The sequence below is a fragment of the Micromys minutus genome (genome assembly GCF_963924665.1).
Source record: "Micromys minutus genome assembly, chromosome: 13".
Classification (NCBI taxonomy): domain Eukaryota; kingdom Metazoa; phylum Chordata; class Mammalia; order Rodentia; family Muridae; genus Micromys; species Micromys minutus.
In genome coordinates this window covers 4,924,365-4,951,336 of record NC_137982.1, presented here as the reverse complement: position 1 = coordinate 4,951,336, position 26,972 = coordinate 4,924,365, and the positions used below count along the sequence as shown (strand labels likewise).

The following is a 26,972-nucleotide window of genomic DNA, read 5'->3' as shown; positions in this document are numbered from 1 at the left end:
GGAAATCTGTCTCCGTCGGGAAGAGATGAAAAAAAGGCTCCGGATGCCCCTTGAAGGTTAAAAGAAATCTTAAAACAAATTGAAGGAGGTTCTTCCCCTCCAGGTAACAATGGCTGGGGCACAACCGAAATCACAGACATGTAGGTCAGAGAGGCGTCTCCTCAAGGCCAGTGCGGTCATGGACAGGTGGGGAAGTGGGAGGCATGAAACACAGATGAATAATGGCCAGCCTCAGGAGACATCCCATCCGTGACAGGAGGTGCTCCTCAGGGCGATACTGATGTCAAACTCAGGCCTACACACACACAGGCACACACACACACACACACACACACACACAGAGAGAGAGAGAGAGAGAGAGAGAGAGAGAGAGGAAGGAAAACAGCAACCACCCTGAGAGAGATGGAGCACTCGGCCTGGCTCTGTGTGCTGATCAGGTCGGCCACCAACAGGTCCCGGGTTTTCTAAATAGTAAAAATGTGCCTGCAATGAGACATGGCAGATGAAGCTGTTCTCGTCCTCGGTCACCATGGCAATAAGTATTATAAATATCTGTGTGGTCAACACTGTCATTCACAACACAATGTAGTTCCAGGGAGTAAGATGTAACCAAGGCAGCAATTATGATATACAGATAACATACAGACAACAGGAAACGCCAGCACTCTGGTGGAGGTGGGAACTCTTGGCAAGGACCTGGAAGCCTGGCTTTGAACTTGGTCTATACTGCAGGTGTCCTGCGAAAGGAGGTTGTGTAGATCAAGCTCGTAAATAAGCTCTAGAAGGATTTTGAGACCTCAGACTTTGTTAGCCTGCCATATGCAAAGTCCCAGGCTCACCATTGCCCGCTCTGCACAGACCACATCTGTAACCCCAGCTCAGAGATGCAATACCAGGGTGACTCTTCTGGATCCTGGAGGGCAAGCTTGAGATGTTCAACTAAAATCGCAGAAGAATCACAGTTTCCTCGAAGCCACTAGCCCACGATGTCTGGTAGAGACAGGGCAGTTGGATTTGTGTTTATTTCATGTACGGTTTTAAAGATTTATGTGTATATGTGTATGCATGCATGTTATGTATGCAAATATGTATGCTGCTACCCATGGAGGCCAGAAGAAGGGAGTAGGTCCCCTGGAGCTAGAGTTGATGGGCAGTTGCATGCTGGGAACCAAAGGCTGGTCCCCTGCAACAGCTGTAAGCACTCTAAATTGCTTAGCCATCTCTAGCTCTTCATATTGCATTTCTAATGTGTTAAAAAGTAAAACACAGAAGGGCAGCTGAGTTCATGTGAATGCATCTTGCTGCCAGGACACATAAGACCACTTTAGCTCAGCCTGAGGCATTTGCAGCTCTGCACTACAGGCTAGGCTTCCGCGCCAGAAATCCTGTCCCTGGGACCAGTGGCCTGAGAGAAAACACCAATCAGTACTGTTGTGTCTACTCTGAGGCTGGAGAGGCCCGTGACTGCTCAGCTGACTCCAGATGCCTCAGTTTCCACACTAGCCAGTTTGTCCTGTCACATGACACCAAGGAGACCTTCCCCTCCCCCTCTCTCTTTGCCTCCTTGCCTTCCTCCCACCTTCTGTGTTTCCCTATAATTATGGCTAGAGGATAGAGAGGAGGCCCACAGACATGTCCTCTCCACCGTGACTACCAGGCCTCTCCAGGGTTACTCTAGCAACACAGGCCAGTATATGTACCTGGCCAATCCTAGATGCTTTTGTGAAGTTTCATTGGAATGCAGCTGCGCCTGTATTTAGCTGCTTTTACGCTGCATCAGAGCTGAGGAGCTGCCACACAGACACGGAGCCAGCAAGCCCGAAGGATCTCATCATGGCAAAGCTTGTCAGAAGAGCCCTGGCCCGGCTCTGAGAGACAGAGGCAGGTGGATCTCTCTAATGTTGAGGCTTGTCTGGTCTACAGAATTAGTAACTACTCAGGAATAGGGTCCCAAGAGACTAGAGCACATGTCCTGCTGACTCTCTCTTTCTCTACTATCCTAGTATGTGGTCCTGGTATGAGGGTGGTCTGCAGGAAACAGGAGGGAGAGTCCCCAAAGTAAAATCCTGAGTACAATAGGGAGTAAGCAAAGAAGGGGTCTAGGAAGCAACCCCGGAACAGGAAGTGAATGGGGAAGGGGCCTAGGAAGCAGCCCCGAAACAGGAAGTGAGTGGGGAAGGAGCATAGGAAGCAGCCCCAGGAGAGCATTTCTAAAGGATTAATGGAGCAGAGAAAACCCACCCTGCACAGAAATGGCATCTTCCCATGGGCTGGACCCTCAGTGAGCTGAGCACCAGCATCCATCTCTCTCTGCGTCCTGTCTGTGGACACAGCGTGACTGATCTCACACCCTTGCCACCATGCCCTCCCCAACAAGTACTTCAAGGAATGTGCTGAGAAATGAAGGGTTTGATGTCACCCAAGGTCTCCTGGGCAGCCCTGCAGGGCCATGCAGCCTTACCCTTCTGAGGCAGTCATCTTCGTTCAGACGCTCCTGGACCAGGGAGACAAGAAGCGAATTGGGAACCTTCTGAAAGAAAAAGACGTGGTATAAGGGCCCCAGCCCGGAGCTCAGGAGGACAGACATGGGCAGTGCCCTTGACTGACCCCTGAGCATTCTCCCTGTAGAAGGCATGTCCACGTCAGCGCTTCCACATTTTCTGTCTTTTTAACCTCCCAATGCCCTGCCTCCCTCCAAGTCTCTTTGCCTCCTGATGTGCATCTCGAACTGCAGATGCCCTAGGAGTACAGATACCTAAGTTTCCATCCCACAAGCTGTCCAAGGTTGTGTCTGTCATCCCCAGGAAAGGAACTGCGCCTTTGGCTTTCGTACCCCACACAAAACAGGAGTGGGAGCCATTGGCCAAGGCTCAAGAGTGTATGTCCACCTCTCTCCAACTGCACACTCAGTGACTCACTGCTGACTAACAGCTGGCGTTCGTGGCAATGTTCACACTACAATAATGGGCAAATGATGTAAGTTCTTACTCCAGAGAGCTGGGTGTGAATGTTGACCAACAGATCCCTGCCCTGGCACCAAACTAGTGCCAAGGACACATTACCAGAAGCCTGGCTTTTATGAATCAGTGACATGTCTAAGTCCTGGAGTCATAACAGCCAGAGCGGGAGCCTCCATTCCAGGTGCCACCTACTCTGCTTTTGGAGACGGGGTCTCTCACAGGCCTAGAACATTCTGGGTAGGTCAGGCGTCTCTGTCTCCTCGGCCTGGGTTTATAGGTATGAATGCTGCATGCCTAGCTTTTTAACATGGGGGCTGGGGATCTGAACTCGGGTCTTTATGCTCACACAGGAGGCTCTTTACCAAGTCGTCTCCACAGGGGCCCCACAGTCCCCATCTTATTTGTTTGTTTTGCTTTGTTTGTGTTTTGAGATAGGGTTTTTTTGGGTATACCTGGTTGCCCTGACCAGGCTGGCAAACTCAGAGATCCTCCTGCCTCTGCTCTTGAGTGCTAGGACTAAAAGCATGTGACACTATGCCTGCCGCTGCTCTTTTGAGAGAAGGTTTTATCTTGCCCAGGCTCTCCTCCAACTCCAAGGTAGCCAAGAATGACCTTGAACAACCAATCCTTCTGCCTCTACTTTGCATGTGCTGAGAATATAGGCAAGTGTCAGCATTCTCGGCTTACTGGGGGTCCAACACGCACGCATGCGTGCTAGGCAAGCCAACCAAGCCACATTTCAACCCCACCAGTGGTTTTCCCGGAACCCACCCTAAGTGCAGTTCCCAGGGTTCCCCTCCCCGCCGCCATTCACCAATGCGGTATTCACATAGGCATAGGAACACAGGAGGCATCTGCAGGGAATCCACGCAGTCAGAACACTTGGTTGAAAGATCGCAGGCCAGGGTGGGGTACCTGCCTCCAGAAGCCCTCCCAGTGGGAGCTAGGTAGTGGCTTTGAGCAGGGCCCATCCCAAGTGCCCCCTGCAGTTCCCTGCCACTGTGCTGTCTGGATGGTAGCTTTGATGTGTCATATCACAAGGGCTTCTGGGCTGCTTCTCAAAGCCCTGCCAAACTGTCTTTGCAGGAGTCAGGCCTCTTCTTTCCAGAACCTGGTAGTGCATCCCTCCAGCCCCCAGGCCTGGCTTTAGCGGAGAGGCACGGACAAGTCCATGGAGCCCAGGGTGGCCCATCCCAGCACAGGTGTGGGTGCCTAGACTCACCTTGGGCAATCTGCTTCTTGGCTGCTCAGAGACAGCATTGGCTACATATTTAGCCGGCATGGGTTTCCTTTTCTCCCTGGCAGTGTCTAGTATTCCTTGTGGGGCCCAGTGGTAGACCGACTGGCTTGACACCCCAGTATGCCTTACTCTCTTGAGGGGCATGCTTACTGGCTGCCCAGAGGTGCCTGAGTGCCGTCTGTGCCTGGTTCTGCCTCCAGAACCACTTAACTCCTAGAATTGGACTTCATTTCACACAGGAATGGTATGAATTGGGGTCATCAGCAGGTTCCATTATAAGCGACCCTAATGTGCCTAGGTCACGTAAGTGGACACTTTAACACACAGTACAGGCTCCCGCAGCGCATCAGAAAGGGAGGAGCTGAGAGGCCCTGGTATGTTTTCCACACAGACAGCAGCTCTGCCAGGATGGTTAAGAACCTTTTCCAGATCCGGAGAGGTGGCTGAGTGGGGGTGAAGGCACGTGCCGCCAACCAGGATGGCACAAGTCCTGAGATCCACTGGGTAGAACGAGAATCTACACTTCCAAGTTGTTCTCCGACCTCCACAAGTGTCCTGGTGCCTGAGTGCACATGTATGTAAGTATAATTTAAAAGTAAAAAGGGTTTTTTGTTGTTATTGGGTTTTGTTTTGTTTTGTTTTTTTAAAGAACATTTTCCAGACTCTTGCAGACCCTCAAAGCTCAGCTGCTGCAAGTTAGCAGATTAAGGAATGGCAGGAACCACCCTTAGATTTTGGAGGAAGAGGCAGCAGTTGGGGACAGGGGACAAGAGAAAGGAGGGAGTGAGAGGGGCATACTCCAGCCAGTGACACCCAGGGAGAGATGGGCAGTGTTGGGCCCTGGAATCTGGGGGAGGCTGCCAAGCTAGCTCAAAAGTCATCAACATGGGCTGTATCCCCCGAGATTTGAGATTCATAGAAACAAAGCCGCGCATGGTGGCACGTGCCCGCAATGCTAACACTAGGGATGTGCAGGCCAGAGCATCCTAAGTTGGCCGTCATCCTCAGCTACACTGTCTGGGATGGGGGAGGGGCAGAGAACAGTGTGGAGAACTGAATTAGGAAGAGCCCAGCTTAAGGAAGGCCTCCGAGCCTAGCCTTCTAAGCTCTGGTCCAATGAAACATGTGATTGACCACACACACACACACACACACACACACACACACAGATAAGAAGAACTCTTATAAAACAGTTTTAAAAGAATGGAAACTATCCAAGCAAGCGGGAAATGGAGATCCAAAGCCATTACTGCTCTGTCCTCTGTCCTCACCCCTTAGCCCAGGGCCAAGCTTACCTTGTAAACCTGGTAGTATCTCTTGGCTTCCAGAGACAGACGGGAAAACTCTCTTTCTAATAAGTTCTCCTTGGTGATGAGGTTGCTATTTAGATGTTTGCAGAGCCACATGGCCTGAAGAGAGGGAAGCAGGAAAGACAGAGATCACACCACACTCTTTAGAGATACAGCTCTGCTGGGCTGGGGAGATGGCTCAGTCTGTAAAGTGTTCCCCTCACAAGAAAAAAGACTTGTATCCAGCCTCCAGAACCATGTGACAACTCCTGATGCTGTGACCCTTGCAACCCAGTGCTGTGAAGGTAGGGACAGGGATCCCTAGCTGGGCAGTCTAAGCTAGTAGTGAGTTCCAAGCCAATGAGAGACCCTGTCTCAAAGAAAGTAGATGGTGCTGTGTACAATGCTCAAGTATTGTCTTCTAGTACACACATTCTCTCTCTGTCTCTCTCTCTCTCTGTCTCTCTCTCTCTCTGTCTCTCTCTCTCTCTAACACACACACTCGCACACATGCACACACACATACACACACACACATGCACACAACATACACACACTCACACATACACACACTTAAACATACACTCACACACACACTCAAACACATAAACACTCACACTAACACACGCACACACACTCTCTCAAACGCACTCATGTACTCATATACTCACACACACTCACACATATGCTCACAACATACACACATACACTCTCACATACTCACACACACAGACACACACAATCATGCTTATACACACACTCACACACATACTCACAACATACACACATACACTCTCACATACTCACACACACACACACAATCATGCTTATACACACACTCACACACATACTCACACCCACACACTCGAATCCATGCACAGTCACACTCTCACACATACACACACTTACACACTTAAACACACACACACTCAAACACACACTCAAGGCTGGGTATGGCCGTACACGGCTGTAATGTTAGCATTCAGGAAGCTGAGGCAGGAGAACTGTGGAGGCCAACCTGATTAAATAAAGAGAAATGATCAAATAAAGGGACCTGATCAAATAAAGGGACCTTGTCTAAAAACAAACAAGACAAACCACAATAAAATTAAGTCTGCCAAATTCTATTAGAAAAAAAGATGGCTGAGGAACCAGAGATGGGACCTTAGCTTAGCATGGAACTTGCCTGGCATTTTCATGAACCTGGAAAAAGAAGAGAAGGCTGGTCCAGGGAGATGGAGTCATTTGTGGGTAACTGGAGAGGCCCCCCAAGAGGTGGACATATGAGGTGCTTCCCAGCCTCTCTCTCATCTTCACTGTCTGCCTGTCTTGCCTACCATTTTGGCTCTGTGTGGCCATCCACCCATGGACCATTTAAATGGTTGCCTTTCTGAACTCTGTAGACCATAAGCAAGAGGTGTAGGAGAGGTGGAGACTGGCCTGTGTTCCATACCTGCCCTGCCCAGCGACTCCCCCTAGTGATCAGAGAGGAGGCCTTTACCTAAAGGAGGTGCTCAGCCCAGCGTGTTCCACTCCTGTGGAGAGCTCAACTCAGTAGAGGGCCCAGCAGCTGTCTAAATGCAACCCATCATGGCGGTCTAGGCCTGGCCCCAGCTGTGGCCACACCCATCTGTAGCAGAGTCCGGGACTCTGAAGTTTGGGGAACCCCTGTCTCTAAAAGTGACGTAATGGTTGGGGCTGGGTTAGAGGAGGCTGGCTAACAGGAGGAGACACAGGACAAAACAACACACAGACAGATGGTAAAAGCTGTGCTGACCATTACAGCACAGCATGTGCTAGGTGTTTATGCAAAAATCACCCACGACATGACAATCACCATGACATGAGCTTAGAAGGTAGAAGAGTCCCACCTCTGACTGTCATAACCTAATCCTTCTGTGGCATTTAGCAACTACAACTAGGGGCTGGCTTGGTGGGCTGGGGTGCCTGGTGCTAATCATGACTTGAGTTCGATCCCTGGGACCCACATAATAGAGCACCAACTCCTAGCAGTTACTCACTGACCTTGATGTGTGTGAACGATGGCCCATGTATGTTCCCACCTCTAACCACCCACTGCACATGTGTACACATAAACACATGCAAAATAAATAGAATGAAATAAAAATTAAAAAAAAGAAAACCTGGACCTGCAGCTGGACGTGGTGACCCACGCCTGTATCACAGCTACTGAGGCTGAGGGGGGGTAACTGAGTTTGGGGACAGCCTGGAGTCACCGTCAGCACTAACTGACTCCATAACCGAAGTCTCCAAGGGATGCAGGCTGCTTGCTGGAGAAGTCCTTCTAGAAATACATTCTATAGCTACAGCTGAGGGAATGCCCAGCAGTTCCCAGCTGTGGGGTTTGAATGAAAATGGCCCCCACAGGCCCACAGGGAGTCGCACTATTAGGAGGTGTGGCCCTGTTGGAGTAAGGGTATCACTGGGGGTGGACTTTGAGGTTCAGGCTCACTCTCTCTCCCTGCTGCCTGCTGATTCAGATGTAGACAGTTCAGCTACCTCTCCAGCACCACGTCTGCCTGCATGCTGCCACGCTCCCCACCATGATGGTAATAGACTAAACTTCAGGACTGTAAGTAAGCCAGCCCCAGTTAAATGTTTTCCTCAGAAGCGTTGCCGTGGTCTTGGTGTCTCTTCGCAGCGATAGAAACCCTGACGAAGACAGCTAAGTAAAACCCTAACTAGAAGTACGTGCAGCCATTTGTAACGAGAAAGCGGGCAGGAGGGGAAGTGCAGGCGCGCGGACAAGTCGCCAGTGCACAGTCTCCTGTTCACTGGAGCATGAATGACACGTTCTACAGCGACATTTAATATAATGCACTTACGATGGTGGTTTTCCCTGAGGCAGGCGGACCTAATATCACAACCTTCGGCACTGTGGAAGAAAAAGATTTGAATGTCAGCTCCGGGCATGACAAAGTGGCCTCCCACGCCTGGGCTGCTCTGGGTCTATTTCTTTCTTCCTCCCCAGATTTCATCTCTGCCAGTGACATGGCCATTCATAACGCGGGGGCTGGGAGATGCTCGAGCCCCAAACGCATCCTCTGTGTTTAGAGAGGTAAGCGATCACCAAGGTGGGTTATTTTTCTATCTCCGCAGGGACACAGACACAGTAACTTGTTTGCCAAACTAATGAATATCAAAAACAATTGGTTTTTTCAAGTGCCATAAAGCATTTTAAGCAGGGACTTTGTCTTGGGGACACTCTTTCAAATAAAGTTGTATTTTATGTAAATCGACCTTTGATGCTTTTATATATATATATATATTTATGCCTTCTTATTTAGCAAATTGTATCCTCCCACCTCATCATTTTACAGAAGAAAATAATGGAAAGAAACCTGCGGTGTCTAGGCCAGATTTATAAAACCCAAGGTGGGCAAGTCTTTGTTTCAAATACAGGCATTTCTATGCAAAATTTTAAAAACCCTGGCAGCTCCTTTGTGGCTGTAAGTCCTGGCTCTGAGACACATTTGGTTTCTGCAGAAGCCTTAGCAGGTCACCTAAGAAACCATGGAGTTGCTGGCATGGGTACGACAGTTCAAAGGGTGTGGGCACAAACAAGATCAAATGGACACATAGGCCTGGGGGTGACCACCAGTGAAGGAAGTGCCCTGCTGTCTCCTTCATCCTCCTGTCTAGAGTGACTCCCCTTACCCTTAGGACACAGACATATGAACACTGTGCACATGGAGCTGGAAGGACTCTTCACCATGTGGCGGTGAGGCATGGATGACTGTCCCCTCTGGGGACAGACACAGAGATGGATCCAGAGCATCCTTAGACCAGTAGTTTAATGGACAAGCACACGAACACCCTTCTAGACTTCTTGCATTTAAATAGATCTCTGCCCAAATTCCCAGCATCTTCTCACTTCCAAGGAGAAGGTGGGAGATCTTGAGTGTGAGACAACCTCTTCCTGCTACCCCTTCCACCTCTGAAAGTCTCACAGTGGCGCAGGACCAGAGGACATGGCAGAGGTTCCACGTGTCTCCACAGTGGGCAGACTAGGCACAGTGAGCCATACAGTTCGGGTACCACAGTGCTCTGCTGGCCCGAGCCCCCTGATACTGCAGGTTCCCTTGGACCCTGAAGGAGCATTGCTTCCAAAAGGCTGGGATAGGCTCTGCTTTTCCTAATAAAGCTCTGAGGCTCAGAGAATCCCTCTGGAATCCCAAGTGATCCTCTCCTTTGAGCTGAGAGGCCAGAGGCAGCCCTGGTTTTCCCCAATGATCCAAATACTTTTCGCTTGTCAGGTTCCTGGTGAATGTCCTTGCCTCCATGCACCCAGGAGATACCCAGGAGATACCCAGGAGATACCCAGGAGATACCCAGGAGATACCCAGGGTCTCATTGCTTCTTCCTCCTCAGACTGTGAAGGGCTTGGTCAAGCTGCTGATATCAGCTTCCCTTCCACTATGGAGAGCTCCATTACAAGGCCTAAAAAACTGGCACAGCTGTCCTCAGCAAATGGCCAGTCCCCTGGGGGCAGGTACAAAGCCTCATCCACACGTCAGTGGTGTGTGGTCACAAACACAGCAGCACCTGCAATGGCCATCTTGGCCACCCCAAGCTCTGAATGTAATCACTGAGAGTCACCATTGCTGCTACCTACAAAGGGCTCCCTTCGCTGGTCAGCATTGTAGGAAATGGCTAAGAATCCTCAGGTGGCCAAGTCAAGACATGATTTAGTAGAAGGGAAGAGGCTCATAGAATCCCACACAGCTAGGAGCTATGCCAGGGCTACCTCCCAGGAAGGACACCCCAAGCAAGGCTTCAAAATGGTCTGGGGAAAGAACACAGCTGTTCTAGGCACCTACACCACAGCCTTTGTCCTTGATGCTCTGTGGTCCCCAGGGGCTGCCACCAGCCACTGCCATCCAGGAACTAGGCCTCGCAGAGCCACTGGCAAAGAGGGGCAGCACATGCCATAGATCATCATAGAAACTGGGGACATTTCCCATCATCTAAGACGTCAGGGCAAGGCTCGGGTCTAGAAGCAAGAAGCCCATTCCTACTCTAGAGTCACAGGCCAGGACAAGGCTTCCCAGAGCCTCCACCTGAGTGAGAGACGCCAAAGCAGGTAGGAAATGCCATTTGCAAACCAAGTGTGGAAATGAGGTGGGTTTGTGGACACTCAGTCCAGTGAAAGGTTGAAGCCAAAATTCAGTCTAGGGTTTGCAGAACAGCAGGGGAGTGATTAAAAGCAGAGAGAGAGAGAGAGAGAGAGAGAGAGAGAGAGAGGTTTCCTGCTAGAACTCAGAAAAGTCGCCATGCTGTGAGAATGCCTGCTCAGACAAAGCCAGGAGGATGGGGGGCTGCTGTGTGAGCCTACTGGGCACCCGCTGCTCTGAGCACTGGCTTCAGCACATCAGGGCTCAGGGGTGCTGGCGCTGGGGAAAAAGAGAGACACATCTCCCATCGAGGATGTAACCAGGGCATCCTGGGACTAAGTCCCACACCTGGCTGGTGTGTTTATCTTGGTGTAAGCCCTGGGCTGGGGCTCTGGGGGTGGGGGCCATGTTCTTCCTGGCTCCTGTAAGTGGCACCCAAATTGTACACGCCTAAGAAAACCCTTTAAAGAGGAACATTGTGGCCCTTCTCCCCTCCCAACTCCTCGTACTCACTTATGTGACTAATTTTGGTTTCTTAAAATCTAACACCTTGAAACTCCAGCCTAGCTCATGAGTAATTATTTATAAACAGTGTTATGAAAGGCGGCTTGACTGCCAAGAGTAATCAAATTCCAGCAACCACTTCAAAGGAAATCAAAGAACCTTTCCATCCATGAAGCCTTTGGAGGCTTAACTAGGAACATGATTTAAAATTCACAAGGAACCCCTCAGGTATCGGAACTCTAATACAAGGCTTTCCTGGACAAGCGTTTGATAAGAAGCGAAATGATCCATTATACCCTCCACCGCCTGTGCTAATATTGCCCAGGGCCACCGTAAATGCTCACTTTGTACTAAATGCTTTTCTCGAGGCAAAGGGGCTGCTAGCCCGAGTGTGGGGCTCCTTCCCTCCTGCCTGTGCTCACGGGCCCATGACTTCTGCCTCCTATGTCAGTCGCTGGCCAGTGGTACATGTGCCCAAGTTTGCCCCACTTCTAGGAAGCAGGAGTGTTGTGCTCTGGTGAGGGGGCAAGCTACCCTTACTGCAGCCTGCCCAGCAGAGAGGGAAATGCATGCTGGATATCTTGGGACCCCCACTAAGCTTCAGAGAGGTGTGGCTCAAGCTGATGTCACGGGTCTTATCTGAGTCACCTCAGAAAAAGTTGCAACAGCAAGGTGGCCCCTTTGCTTCTCCTCTGCCCCCCTTATGCTCGCTGTTTTGGGGGTGAAAGTCTGTGAATGTCCCTAACCGGACACAGATGTCTCAGGCTCACCAAGCCTAAGAGTAAGATGGAGAACTTGGAGATGGTTAAGCCGCTAAATCCATGGTTATGGGACCTAAGAATGCATGCATCTAGGCTGGAAAGTGACACCGTCCCCTAACGCAGGCCTGCAACAGAGGGTGCTGTGTGGAGTAAAAAGAAAGGCTCATGACGAGCAGTCTGCAAAGTCGCAGCCCTAGAAACACAGTAGGCAGCCACAATCAGATTGTCATACAGGGAGGAAGGAGGTGGCTGTACAGCAGGCATCCACAACCCAGAATGCAGAGCGAGAGATTGCAGGGCATTTGGTGCTGAAGTGCTGAGGTGCAGCCAGCGGGGAGGTACTGAGACAGGAAGAGAAGGCAGAAGCAGCCTCAAGTTCCAGCCTCTTACTCCAGACCGAGGTTTACAGAAGCCTCGGGCTATTGGCTCCAAAGCCCCCCCCCCACACACAGTGGGAGTATGGAGTGAGGGCTCAATTAAGGGCCCTGGCTGCCGTTGCTGAGGACCTGGGCTCAGTTTCTAACACCCACATGGTGGCTCACAACCATGTGCACCTACATGGGTACTGCATGTAAACGGTGAACTCATACATGTAGGCAAAACATTCCTACACAAATAATGAAAATAAATAAATCCTAAAGAAAAAATCCCGTGTGAAGTGGAAACGTAAGGGTTGTTTGGAAGGTCGGTTGGATGGTGTTTGGCTGGAGCAGACACGGGTGAAAGCAAGCACGTGAAAGGACACGTGATGGGGGAGTCTTTGCTCACGCTCAGGAATTGGCCTGCCTTACGCTCTGTGGTTGAGCTGCATTTTTTGGAACTGCGTGGACTCCAGCTGGTTGGATACGCGTGCCGAGGCACAGCACGTGGACAACACGGGCTGTTTGAGGTTGTAAGTAGGACTCCATGGAACCACGGAGCGTGGCTTGCTGGTGCGGCTCGCTGTGCAATGCTGTGGTCTCACATCTTCCCTGAGAGAGGCACAGCTGAGAACTTCTCTTGGTGTCCCTCCTGCTGTCTAGGCTGAGGCCTGGCTGTCTCGGCTAGGTCGCGTCACCGCTGTTGCTAACCCGACTCTACCGAACAGGACTGTTGGTGCATCCGTGAGGTGTTTACAAGTAGATCGAGCTGCTGTTGCCTGCTAACCTATAAACAAAACTGCTGATTTCCATCCAACGCAACTGACTCTCTCCAAAGAACCTCAAGTTTCCACTTCACCTGAGAGGCACACCCACCCAGGCAGGACATTCATGCCAACAGCAGACAGGGCCAGTGCAGAAACTCCCTCTGCCACAGCTCCGTTTCCACTCAGTCTGTGGTCTCAACCTCAGCTGAGTGCTGGGACACCCAGACTCAACCATCTGTGTCCTGGAGGAGCCTTGGGGCTCCCTTAGAACCCTCTGCTGAGGTCCACATGCTGGACTTGGGGTAAGAGAAGACCCTCATTCTGATGACCACACGGTGTGTGGGAAAGGCTGGCGAGCTGGTTGCATCTGCAGGCATAGAGCCTGCTCTCTCTAACTTTCTTTTTAAAAAATTAAAGATTTCTCCTAGTTTCATTTGTGTTGCTAAATCACACATTACTATAGTAAAATGCAGCTTACAATTCCAGGCTACAGTTAATCATTGAAGGGAAGTCGAGGCAGGAACCTCACAGAGCCAGTCACATTGCATTCACGGTCAAGAGCAGGGAGAACTTGCTTGTGCTCTAGAGCTGAATTTCTCTATTTTTTACCCACAGTGGGTTGGTCAGGCTGACAATTATATCTTAAGCATCACAGGATTTATTCTACCTGTGAAGGGCGGGTGTCTGTGATGGTGGCTCATGCAGAGACCAGAAGAGGACATTGGACCCCTCCCCCACCCCCCGAGCTAAAGGTTCAGGCATTTGTGGGATACCCAGTTTGTTATCCCTACCTTTTTTGTTTGTTTTGATTTTCTAAAATAAACCTATTTATAGGCTCTGTATAGCCCTGGCTGTCCTGGTAGAACAGACTGGCTTCAAACTCAGGGATCTACCTGCCTCTGTCTCTAGTGCGCTGGGATTAAAGGTGTGTGTTACCACACCCAGCTTAAACCCAAACCTAGTTTTTCTTAGACAATTTAGCATCATTTCTGACCATAGGCAGCCCAGTCACCACAGGGCACCTCAGGCCCTGAATGCTAACTTCACTGGTAAGATAAAGTTCCCTCAGAACTGCTAATGGACCTGTGAGAAATTGAACCAACCAACCAAGACACCAGATCCCTCAGTGGCTCACCCAGGGCAGAAGGGTCCTCTCTTGGCTTGGCAAATCTAAACCCTGGGATGCGGGAAGGGGCCCTGATTATTGGACGGCCTTCCTCTTTCCAGTTCTACACTTGAGCCCGGGGTCTAGCCAACCTGCCTTTGGCTGAGGTTTGGGGAGCTCGGCAACTCATTAGCAGGTGCTAATAATGAGACCCTTGGAAAAGTCCAAGTGTTCGCTTGTCTAGGTAGACCAGAAACCAAACTTCACCTGACAAGCGGAGTGATCAGAGAGTTTAAACCCAACAGGCGACATCAGTGAGGGCAGGCGGAAGCATTAATAATTGATTACATGGGCCATTCTGGGGTTTGCATTTTAATAGCCTGGCAAGAGAATTTTTATTAGCTAGGCTCAAAAAGAAAAAGAAGGCATTCTCCAATTAACTACTGCAACTTGTCAAAGTACCTCCCCTCCCTGTCCTGTTCTGATCCCCATTCAGACACAGACAGGACAGAGGGCTCTGGGACATGGTCAGGATGGGGTAGGGTCACTGGAGGGGGCAGCAGCTGCTCCTCACTGGAGTGACAGCTCACCATTGTCATTGTTCCTGCGCAGGTGATTTATCATGAAGTCAATGGGGTCCTCCGGCTGGTGGATCAAGAGCTGCTCCAGCATGTTCTGTGGGTACAAACAGGTATCAAGAGATTAACACCTGCAGGGCTCCTGGTTGCCATGGGGACCACCTGTTGGGACATCTGCTGGTATCAGAGGCCTGAGGAAGCCCAAGCAGCCAGGTCCCCACTTCTTCTCCCTTTGTGTTTACCACACAGCCTTCCTGAGGTCCTGCACCGCTGTCCTGTTGCAGCGCCTCAGAGAATGCTGACCTGTCTAGAACACCTCTTGCTCCCTGACCTGGCTTCTTGGTCATCAGATCCCTGTGCACCAGGTAAACCCCTGCTGCCCTCTGCTCCTGCACAGGCCTGCCACGTGTGCCTGTGTTCTCTGCCTCACCTCACTCCTGCTCAACCACCCTGCTCAATGGGTTCTGTGGTCCTCCCTGTCTGCACAATTACAGTAGGTGCCCAATGCAGATGTTAGCCAGGAAACAAAGCCGAGTCTCTCCACAGTGGGGCAGAATACTTACCAGCCAAATATTTAAATAGTCCTGGATATTCTGGCCATTTAACCCAACTGAGCAAACACATCAGAGGAAGCAATTTTCAGAGTGACACACTAGGGAACTGGAATGCTGACAGGAACGAGGCTACAGGGGAAATAGGGGGGTCCTAGAGGTGCGGGGTTATCAATAGAACCAATGGAGAGTCCTGTTCAGAAGCTGGATCTCAAAGACAAGCTCCTCCCCTTCTTGGGGTCTCAGCTCTTCTTCCGCAGCCCCCGACCCTTTGTTCAGTGGTACTGCTGGCCCAACTCTCTGCTTAGATATGTTGGTGTTCACTAGAGGTTGTGCAGATAACACATCTGCATGCTCCAAACTGGTAAGGCCGAGAGTATTTCTCAGGACAAGACAAAAAGAATCTGAGTCTAAGACAGTGAAGTGAATCCCGAGGACTGTGCTCAGACGGTGAGCAGCAGTGGTTCTGTGAATCCCTTCAGAGCCACAGACATCTGGTAGCATTCCACAGAGCTGTACAGACCACCACAGAAACCCAAGAGCACGTGAAAGTGGATGAGATCCAGGAGAAGCCTGCAGTGCAGGCCCAAGTACTGCACCCACTTCTGCTTCATGGCTTTGAGAAGACCCAGATTACATTACCCAAGGGTAGACAAGAGATGAACGCCATTTTATAACTTCCCAAGTCTAAGATTCTTTGAAAATAAAATGATAATAAGATAAAGTATTCTTGGTTATTGTTCCACCTACCCAACTAGAAAACAGGCCAGGATCAGGAATCTCTCCTCTCGTCCCCGCCCCCTCCCCCAAGACTTGCTGCTTTATTTGTGGCTGGCCATTCTCTGTCTCCCCCTGCATTAACGCTTTCCAAAGGAAGCGTACTTGGTAGAGGCTCAGGTTCCTCAGTCTGGGTTCATGTGCCACCATGCCCCCCCCACAGGCACACACGCTCTCATGTGTGTAAAACCTCAAATTGCAGAATAGGGTACTAAAAACTGAGCTCTAGGTTCCCCGTGGACCCCAGAATCATTGAGTGGTAGAGAGCTCACCAGTCCAGCCCCTAAAAGCCAATTTTGCCATTGGAGAGCACAAGTTGAAAGCTGAACCACATATAGGAAGAGATATGGTTTGGCCGAAGGTCACAGTTGGCTGGGGACCAGGACAGGCTGGGAGCCAATATAAGTAAGGGATGAGGGATGAGACCTTTCAGAAGGCCAGTTCTGAGGATGGAAGCTATGTAGAAAATACTGTATCCTATAGGGGACCACCTGGATAGGGATGTCATCTAAAGCTTACACAGTCCCCTACTTGTCTTAACAGGGTCAAAGACACCCTCGTGAGACAAAACATATGTGTCCCTTTTGCTGACAGCTGAGACGATCGTTCCTGAGAACTAGAATTTTCCAAGAATCTCATGCTGGGAGAAGGAAAAGGCTGGTGCCAGCCAGAGGAGGAAGGAGCTGGTCTCCTGGGAAGAGACTCCACAGAGTTCCTACAACTTGTCAGACCCCCTTGCTGGAGGGAGAGGAGACAAATACAGGTCGGTGATGTGTGGGCACACTATTGACAAAGCTTGTTTAGTTATGCACCTCTAAATCTACTCCTCACTCTGGAAGACAGATCGCTGGATTTCTGGTATGTCTTCCTCCTCCCATTGTGGTCACAAGAAATAAATTTTTCTGAGTTTTTTTTTTTTTTTTTTTCAAACCATTATCTCTAACTGGTCTTGGGGTGAGGTGGGTGGGCCTAGCCTGTTAGGGCTTCCAAGGCCCATCTTAGGTAAGACTCGGAGGAGGTTTCTCACACAATTCCAGAGGAGGCCCTGGAGACTACTGCGGGATTTCACAGGTAGGGAAACTGAGGAAAGAGATTTCCCCCACACCGTTCTGCCGGCCCGGCCCCGTAGCCTTACACCCTATCCTCCGGCGTTTGGTCACCTGCATCATCTCAAAGATGTGGTAGTCTTCCCCGTACTGAGGCATTTCCGGGGGAATGCGGTGCGGGGCCGTGGTTGCGTCCATGTTTCGGACAGCTTGCAACTCCTTAGTAACAGCGTTGCTAGGACGCCAAGCTGTGCGTCATCGATGAGCGCCTCAGCTGGGGCTAGTCCTGGTCCCGGGTTCCAACTACTGTGGTTCTGAGTCGCAGCAGGCTCTCCCTCCCCAGGGCAGAGGAGTTCCAGACGGGCCACAGCGCAAAACCCCAGAACGCCTGTGGGGCCACAGCGCAATGGTTCTAGGAGGCCGGAAGGGGGCACAGAGCAAGGATTCATGGACGCCCCGAGGGGCCGCCATGTGTGGATGTCTCCGGGGGCAAAGGGGTTGGAGAGGGACCTGAGAGAGATCGCGGAAACAAGCCCTGCTTCTGGTGTAGCAACTGTGTGGATCTGGGCGCTGGAAGCTGACCCTGCTCCCTGGATCTCAGTTTCCCCATCTTTAAACGAAAGACACTAGGGCAGACGTGGGACAGGTGTCTAAAGGAGCAAAAGTCCTATGTGCCCAGGTCCGGGGGGTGGGGTGGAGAGGAAACTAGGCGGATCTCCTGGTTTGGGCGACCATCGGAGCCATGTGACCGGATTGCCATAGCACCTGTGGTCACAATCGGCCCAGCACGCCTGGTCTCTATGGCCTCGACCCTGCCACACCCATTTCCTGAGTCCTTACGAGGGCCTCCCCGCCCTCCGGGGCCCACACACCCACGGAGGCACCGCAAGCTTCTGGACACTCTGTGAGGCGAAGGCCAGTCCAAGTTAAACCAGGGTAAAGGGGGCTGGGGCGCCGTCCACGAGCTGGGTCGAAAACACTAGAGTAAGAGCAAGAGGTGGAGCTGTCTGTAGCCTAGAGGGGGGAGAGCTGCCCGCTGCTGTGGAAGGGGCAAGGGTGGCGGCGTGGGGGAAGGGCTCTGTGTACTAACCCAGAGGGAGGTGTGCACAGCTACAGGGACAGCCACAAGTCCAATTCTGTCTGGTTGTTGTGAATTGGACAGATTTGCGTGGGCGGGCCTAAGTTTCTACCCTGAGCAGGAGGAGCTAAGCCTTCCTCCCGTGACTACCCTCAAGTAGTGACAGTGACTGACCTATAGGGAGTGGACAGTGTGGGTACACAGTGATACCTCATTTAATCTTTAGACTAATCTCAATCTCACCTCAAAAACTTCGGACAACAGTAGCCTCTGTGTCACAAGTTTGGTTTTTATTCATTTTTGTGTGTATGGGTGGGACAGAGGAAGAGCCGAGGCTGGAAAGGGAGCTTGGAACTCTGAAGCCGGAGTTGCAGGCAGAGAGCAATAGATGTAGGTGCCGAGAACTAAGCCCAGGTCTTCTGGAAGAGCAGCAAGTGCTCGGAACTGAGTCCCTGCGGCTCCTATGGTTCCATCTGTTTGCATGAGTCAAGAACCAAGGTGGACCTGCTTTCAGGAGCTCCTGGGGCCTCAGCAGCAAGCAGTGTCAGTCGCACGAAAACCTTTCTACTCAGAATACAGACAAGACACTGCAGAATAAGACAGGCAGGGTGACTTTGGGCAAGTCATTTCCTCTTTCTGGATTTCTTTCCTCACCAGCTGCTGGCCAGAGAGAGGAAGTTTCAAGAGCTTGAAGAGTTTCCATCCAAACTCCCTCCTTTTACACAAACAGCGACTGAGGCCCAGCAAAGGGGAAAGTCTTGCCTAGGGGCTGAGAATGAAATCAGAGGGAGCCCCAAGGCTGGGAGCTGGAGTCCTAACCCTGGGATGATGACACCTGCCCATATGAGCTGGCAGCGTGCAGCCCTCCATCCCCATGACCTGCTTACTCAAAGGCCTCAGGCCTTGGTAGACTTGTCAGTTTGGGAAGTAAAGATGAGGCCTCCTCAACAAAGAAAGCTGCAGCTTGCGCTGGGGGGTTCGGTGTGATTCCTGGACATTTCTGAAGTGGCTTTCGTCTCTCCTCATTTATTTTAAGCCCTAGGCGTTTTTCATACCATGATCTAATCTTCTTTAGCAGCCTGGAAAAATACAAATCAATTAAAGCCTAAACCTATGGGGTAATCACCTTTCCCTCCCCCTCTCCCCCAGAGAGAACAGCGCCAGCATCCAGACCTTTCATCTACTCTAATTTGGCTGCAAGAGGCCTGTGGTCAGGGGCCAATCACTTTGGATAGCTAGTTACATCCCCTTCTGTGACATCCCTGACGTGTTCATGTCACACGTTGCCAGGATCAAGAACTGAGTAAGGTTTGCTCTAGGGAGCTCACGGGGCACGGTGAGCCAGTTAGCACGGCTTCCTTGGAGAACCTGGAAGTCCAGAGGACAGGCAGGGAGCTGAGCACACCGGAGTGAGCCCCATGAGCGCAGGTTCTCGTTGCTCTGGGGTAGAAACGGAAGTGAGGCCCGGGGTCCAGCTAGTGAGGGCCCTAGAAGTGGTTGGGCAACTATTCCGATCCCTACTACACCACCCACCTGTTCCCCAGGAGCCACAGCTGACCTGATGTCTGTCATCTTGTCTCTAAGGAATATGAGGGAGGATCTAATCAAAGAGCCACCTGAATCCAGCAGACATGTGACAGATCCCAGCTTGCCCACTTCCTGTGTGGTTTTAGCTTCAGCCTCAGATCATCCTCTGTGGTTATTGTGGTCCCTTGTCCTGAGCTGTGGCCAGGGATTGAGATGATGCATGCCCAGGTCTTCCCTCGAATACCATAGAGTGAAAGGCTACGCCAATACCATCGTCAAACCAGTATCTTGCAGACATCTGCAAACATCTACCCTGTAGATGCTCCTCTGGTTGACTGCCCTGGTTTTTGTGTATCCACCCCTGCCTTCTCTGGGCTCTGCCCTGACTGCCTCCCATTCCAGTAGAGTTCATCCAGGGCAGGCCCTGTCCAGGGCAGGGCCTGTCCAGTGCTTGTCCATTGCTTCGGAGTCTAGCACAGGGCAGGAAGGATGAATGCTGTCATGCCCGCCCCCTGCCTTAGATGCCTTTAGCAGTTGTCTTGTCCTGGCTCTGTCTTATATCCCTGCCCCCAAGCTGAGTACAACACCCTCCTGGTCCCCTTCTTTTCAAGCTTGGAGTTTACTCCATCCAACAAGAAGGATATGCTCTGAGCAGCCCCTGTTCCTCTTGAGGCACTCAGCACACCTTTGTGGCAATCCCCCCATTGCCTGGGTTAACAGCTCTGGGGTCTGTTGTGAATTCGCCCTGCACTTTAGGCTCTGAGGTCCCCACCTTCTTTACAGCTGTCCTCTCGGGACATGTCCACCCATGATGGAGGTGGCTGCTACTGCTTCTTCCTGTGTGTTAGGGAACATGCTCAGACTATTGTCATCTGAGGTCAGTAGTCAGGGTTGAGCAGGATAAGAGGATCTGAACCTGGTGGTTGTAGAACGGCCATGATTAGAGGTACCAACCACAGCACTGAGCAGCATCAGAGGCTGGGCCAGCTGATTCTTCCTGGACACACACCACTGGGCCTCTCAGACTTCCCTAGGTTACAGCTTGAGTCATTCGTAAGCTTCAAACTGGAGCAAGACACTGGTCTCTGAATGGAACTGCAAGGGGCCCTGAATCCCAACAGCCAAAACAGAGATGCTAATGAGCTATTCTTCAAAATTCTAAATGAATGGCAAAAAATCCATTTAGAATGAGCTATCAACACTTAATAAAGATGAGCTTATTATTACAGATTTTTCTTATTCAGATTTTTGCCACAGGCTCTGGTAGGGGAAAAGTACAGTATTTCTCTAAAATTGTTATTGTATTCTTGTGGACTTTTTTTTTAAAGTTTCTTTACTCTCTTGAATGGACACTAAGGTTTTTGGCATCCAACCCTTAAATTTTGTTTTCCTTATTCCTTCACCCTCAACCCTTCTCTGGTGTGTCAGCATTCAGGGGAGGAACAAGAGAAAACCACTGGGTCCACGTGAGCAATTCTGCCCCATGAGGAAAAGGCCAAGAACATGGTAGATACCCAATAACAAGAATCTCAGCCCCATTCTCACCCTGTGTCTAAAGTAGGCAGAAGGCTAAGTACAGGAAGGCTGGAGAGGCAGGAGGGAGGGGTGGCCTGCCCTGGCTCCAGAGGACTGACCTGCACCAGGCCAATCAGGACTGCAGCTCCCCCAGCTGTTGGCAGACACGGAGCATGTTCTGTTAAATAAATATATAAGGCCCTCGCTTGGGTTAATGGAATATTGTCTGGAACAACCCCGAGTCTCTAAAAGATCTCTAATGGTCTTTAAGCTCTCTCGTGTGCAGGCCAGCATCCACAGAGGCCATGTCTGGTCTGGTCTCAGTTCCTACGTTCTCTGGCTGCCATTTATTTTGTCACAGAGGTGGATTCCCTGCTTCAGTGTCCTCACTAGGAAGCCACCAATGTACCTTCTTTAGTGGGCATTCCTTACACTTCGCCTTGCGTGGCTGCCCCCTTCTACTTCCAGCATCTTGAAATGGCCTTGGATCATGTGACATAGTCTACACCCATACTTACCCTGGAAACCTGCAAACCTGAGGCCGGGGCTCCTGCCCCAAGCCCACAGAGAGAGACAGACAGACAGACAGAAAGACAGAGAGTCACTCATAATGACCAAGCACTGACTCTTTCTTTACCCTGGTTTTCTCACAGGAAGAATCCCAGATTTTCATCAACTTCACTGTGGTAGACACTTTTTAAAAACTGATAGGTTTGCTGGTTTGGGGTCTTGTGGCATGTCCTTGTCCTTGATTCTCTGGTTCTACCACAGAGAGGTTCTGGATGCTGTGTGCACACACACTCAAGACAGTGTGCGTGTGTATGTGGGTATACCCTGTGATCTGGAGACACTGAGGACCACATAAGCTGTCTTCAGGTGAAGGAAGCCACGACTCATGGCAAACTGAGTCCTGGGGTTGGTAAAGAGACAAGGGTCAGACTTGGCACAGCGGTGGACAACTTGAAGGACCTAGAACAAGCATGTGGCTTCCAGGCCCTGTTTCCTTTCCCACAAAGTAGGGACCCATTGCTTTGGGAAGATGCTTCTGTCCAAAGCTGCATTGAGATTCTGGCCTCTGGGGCTTCAAGGCTCTCCTCTTCCTCCCATAGACCTTTCTTGTCCTGTGAGACCTCAGAGCAGCAATGAATGAGGTGAAAGAGTCCCTCCGCAGCATAGAGCAGAAGTATAAGCTATTCCAGCAGCAACAGTTCACCTTCATTGCAGCCTTGGAGCACTGCCGGGAGAATGCCCACGACAAAATCCGGCCCATCTCCAGTATCGAGCAGGTGATGCCTGGCTTGTGCGTGAGTGTGTGTGTGTGTGTGTGTGTGTGTGTGTGTGTGTGTGTGTGCGTGCCCACGTGTGTTCTTCCCAGCCCTGCTCCTCACCCAGAACACGAACAGTGGAGCCCCAGAGAAGACAGGTGTGTGTGATTTGGAATGTGGACTCAGATTCTAACTGATGGAGAGAGTCCCTTGGTTATTCCCACCTACCAGGCACATAACAGTGATTAAAGTACGGCTTGGGTGTCAGACACCCTGAGCCTTGAGCCAGTGGCCATATCTCACTAAGCCTCAGTTTCCCCACCTGTAAGGCATATCTAATGAAAGCATCCATGGTCCATACTAAGCACTCAAGTGTCTGCTGTCACGTGCTAAACCTGGGCTGAACAGTGTGGATTTGTTGATGAGTAGGTAGTGGTCCTTCTCAACAGATTCTACCATGAATTGGCAACTGGTCCAGCTCAGTGATGGAGGCTTTGTTGGTACTTTTTAAAAACCCAGTTCTTTAAGTTCAAGTTTACTCAGTGGGATGGAGGCCTTCCTGGCTGTTAGGACCCCCAGCTCACAGGGCAGCTATACACAGGTTAGAACCTAGAACTAAAATATTGAGGCGACTATGAAGGAGTCAAACTCCCCTGAAGAACTTAAAAGGGGCTGGGGATGGGTGTAGTACAGACTCTTAAGTACTCAGGAGAAAGGAGACCAAGGAAACAAGCGACCTTTGCCAAAGGCACTCTTCAACATTTTTCTAAAGTTTGTAAAAAGTTTCTCATTTTACTTGAAAAATGCTGCTAAGAAGAAAATCCATCCCTGCCACCAGCATCCACAGTGGCCTTACTGCTCCATGCCCCGGAACTACTAAGGACAGTGGCTTACATTCCCCCAGCAGCTCAGCCTTCCAAAGGCACGGAACAGGTTTTCAGTCTCTAATAGTGGCCCAGGTCCCATTTACCTAAGCACCTGTGTGGTGAGGCATCCCACCTCAGGCTCAGAAAGGATGGCCCTTGAACACCCAGGGAAGCCAAGAAGGCCACTGTGTTGTGGTCACACTTTGAAGCAGCCCCACCCCAGGTGCCTGGACAAGTGAGCTTTTGGAAACCTCTGCCCCTTTCAAGCTTGGGAGGGATCCCTTCAAATCACTAAGAAACAGCGGCCTGTCTAGACAGACAGTTTGGGGTATGGAGGAAGTGGCTGGGCCCCTTGCTCCAGAGAGTACAGCTGGAGTGATTGGATCTATTGCTCAGTCCTGTAGCTGAGGCAGCTCTTCCTTAAGATGAGACCACTCACCTCACCTGGCCTTCTCTGAGACGCAAAGTTCCTGGGTGGTTCCAAGTAACTGGCAAAAGACCCATAAAGGGGTCCCTACTGCCAACCAAGGAAGCAAGTGGGAAAGCAGATCAGAGAATTAGTGTTCTCAGCAGGCTGTGTGGCCCCTTTTGACAGGGACCCCATGCTACCTGCACAGCCACATGGGGTCTTCAAGTATACTTGCTATATGAGGTATGGTGTGAGCCTGTACTCTCCACCAATTGTGTACACACACACACACACACACACACACACACACACAAACACGCAAACACATAGTAGTTAGTTGGTCTCTGAATCTGGGTTGGGGTAGAGAGCATACCACATTGGCCTGTGGATAGTATCTCCCCAGTCAGGCCTGTAGCAGACCTTTTCTAACTCTAGAACATAGTAATGCAACCAACCCAAAAGTTTCTTGTTTCTCCTCCTCCTCAGTGGTTTGGGTAAGCAGGGTGATGGAGCCCAGGGACTGTGTGAGGAGGTAAGTCAGTCGGCTACTTCTGATGGCACCCAAGCAGGTCCTTTACACTCATCTGAACCGCTAGCATTTAGGGAGTATGTAAAATGAAGAATCAGAAAAGGTCCCTACCTAGTGTGGAGGACTTAGGTGATGAGTAAGGGAGGTTAGACTTAGGGACATATGGTTTTGTAATGGTGCTTGGAACACAAACATTAGCTGTATGTCATGACCTGCACATTCAAATGCTTTGTGTCAGCATCAAGCCCATGATCACGGGAAGCCTGGGACAGTGTCCTCTGTCTGTCCAGCTCCTGACACGCTGGCCTCTGCAGGTGCAGAGCTACATGGAACACTACTGCAATAACTCCACCGACCGGCGGATTCTGCTCATGTTCATGGACATCTGCTTGGAACTCAACAAGCTCTGCCAGCACTTTGAGGCCCTGCACTCCGGCACCCCTGTCACCAACAGCCTTCTCGAGAAATGCAAAACCCTGGTTAGCCAGAGCAATGACTTAAGCAGCCTCAGAGCAAAGTAAGTCCGTCACAGGGCAGAGTCTCTGCTGAGAGGACAGAGACCTATGAGCCGGCTCTACCCTGCTGGCCCAGGTCACAGTCTCTAGTTCATACAACTACCCCAACTACCTACTGGAATTACTGACTTAATCAGACTGACCTAAAACGGTTGCAGACACAGGAGGAAAAAATTGTCTCCCAGGACTTAGAACTAGACTAGGGAGAAGGTGACCACAGAAGGGACACTGGAGTTATATCCCCTGGGATTCCATTGTGACGCCGAGGAATCTGGAGTACAGTGAGTCCATTTCCATGGGCTCTTAAGATGTTAGGGTGGGAGGGTTTAAGGTAGTAGCCAGTATTTCACAAACGTGACAGGGGGTTCTCCAGCACCTGGTCCTGGTGGTTGACAGATCTCTCCATTCATACCACAAGTACTTGGAGCTCTTGGCCTTGAACTTTTTGAATCAGAACACATAAGGACTGAGCCTGGGTTTACGTGTGTAGTTCTTACACCTCTAGTCCATGAGGTCAAGTCCCCTCAGTAGGTCTCACCACCTGCTCACTATCCTGCAGGTACCCTCACGATGTGGTGAACCACCTCAGCTGCGATGAGGCCAGGAACCACTATGGAGGCGTGGTCAGCCTCATCCCTATAGTCCTGGACTTAATGAAAGAGTGGATTGCTCATTCCGAGAAGCTGCCTCGCAAAGTGCTGCAGCATGTGAGTGAGATCCTGGGTAACCTGGCAACCGAAGCACCAGCCACTACCAGACCTGCCCAGACCACAGTTACCCAGAAGTGGTTAGGGAAACACAAGTATAGGCAGCTTGCAAGAAAGAGCCTCAACCCTAGGGGGAAAGACAAAGACACCCTGAAACCTCCCTGGAGGCCACCTGGTGGGAAACTGTAACTGATGTCACTGTACTTGGCTTCCACTGGTCATCCATTCTCACTGGGGCCCAATACACTATTGAGAATCTCTCTCTTGCTCTTCACTTCTAAAATTTCCGCCTCTTCACCTCCGTGTTGATGAAAGGATTCCCCACTCATGGAGCTGCCCAAACAGCTTGGTGTTGGCAGAGTGAGTCCCAGAGAAAGGACAATGTGCCCACATGGCCTCTGGCTCTGTAAAGCACCAGCTGGAGGGAGCCCGCTTGGCTCTGTCTCTACAAGGGCAAACTGAAGATGAGATGGAAAGTCTGTCATGAACAGGTGTGTGGGGATCAGAAGGCTGAGCTCAGCTGTGTTCAGTTCTCTGGACCAAAATAAGGGAGGTATGTTCTCTTTTAGTTGAGAGAGGGAGATCATGGCAGAAGTCAGAATTCTGTTTTGTATCTCTTGAGCAAGACAAGCAGCCTGGTCTTGATGGCAGACTAGTCTACCCACACTATAAGATGTATACTCCTGGCATCTCAGCTTGACAGATGTGAGGTCTGACTGTTGATTTTTCCCTTCACAGGGGACGACTTAGCTTCTGTACTGTTGCTTCCTCGGGGGGAGTCATTCAAGAATAAAGTGTTCTACCACATCTCCGCCTGGCTTGGTTTCCTGGGATTTACCCAACAAAGACCCTGTACTTGTAAGACATCAGAGGACATTGGGGAGTGGCCACACAGGCAAAAGGCCCTCCTGATCAGCACCAAAGGCCTCTGCAGCCAAGCTAAGCACTTCCCTTCAGAGTGGGCTGCTTCTGGGAGGCACAGGCCACTGAGGCCAGCCTGCAGGCTTCTTCAAGAGTGAACTATCTATCTAGCAAGAGACCTATTCAGACAAGCAAAAAAAAAAAAAAAAAAAAAAAAACCTGCCACCACTGTCTCCTGCTGTTCAGATGGGCAGTGCAGTAATTCCAGACATGTCCCTCTTGAGGCACTGCCATGCAGTTTGTACTACTTCAGCCCGCTAAGGCCTTTGCTGAGTGGTAGAGACCAGGTGATGGAGTAATCTCAAAATGATGTAAAGGTTATCTCTTACCTCTGCCCAATACCTGAAGGGCAGGGCACCAGGCAGGCAGGTGGTGGTGATGGCATATCACAAACAGCTGGCCGGGACCAGGGTAAGCTTCTGCTGGGTTCCATCAGAATGACTTGGGATGCAGACTAGGGTGGCCATGCGGTTGGAGGTGACCCTCTTCCACACATTGCTTTTACATAGGTCCATGAGTTTAAGACAGATGAATCATCTGTTCTCCAGCCCAAGTCCAGTAGCTGTCA

General features: G+C 50.8%; 2 protein-coding genes across 2 annotated transcripts in view; one reads left to right on the top strand and one right to left on the bottom strand.

Annotated features, from left to right (window-relative positions):
• AK8 (adenylate kinase 8) overlaps positions 1 to 17,270 on the bottom strand; it is a gene marked incomplete at both ends in the record, with an annotated part of 57,627 nt that extends 40,357 nt beyond the window's left edge. Inside the window, 5 exons of the mRNA XM_080928260.1 lie at positions 2,462 to 2,530; positions 5,496 to 5,609; positions 8,336 to 8,385; positions 14,711 to 14,795; positions 17,187 to 17,270. Of these exons, the coding sequence (XP_080784386.1) occupies positions 2,462 to 2,530; positions 5,496 to 5,609; positions 8,336 to 8,385; positions 14,711 to 14,795; positions 17,187 to 17,270 (402 nt within the window). The remainder of the gene's footprint in view (positions 1 to 2,461; positions 2,531 to 5,495; positions 5,610 to 8,335; positions 8,386 to 14,710; positions 14,796 to 17,186) is intronic.
• Positions 17,271 to 22,334: 5,064 nt separating this feature from the next.
• Positions 22,335 to 25,672, top strand: SPACA9 (sperm acrosome associated 9; the record flags this gene model as incomplete). The annotated part of the gene is made up of 3 exons (XM_080927870.1): positions 22,335 to 22,478; positions 24,576 to 24,778; positions 25,336 to 25,672. 3 exons carry the CDS (start codon positions 22,335 to 22,337, stop codon positions 25,670 to 25,672), a joined length of 684 nt encoding a protein of 227 aa, XP_080783996.1.
• Positions 25,673 to 26,972: the final 1,300 nt, after the last annotated feature.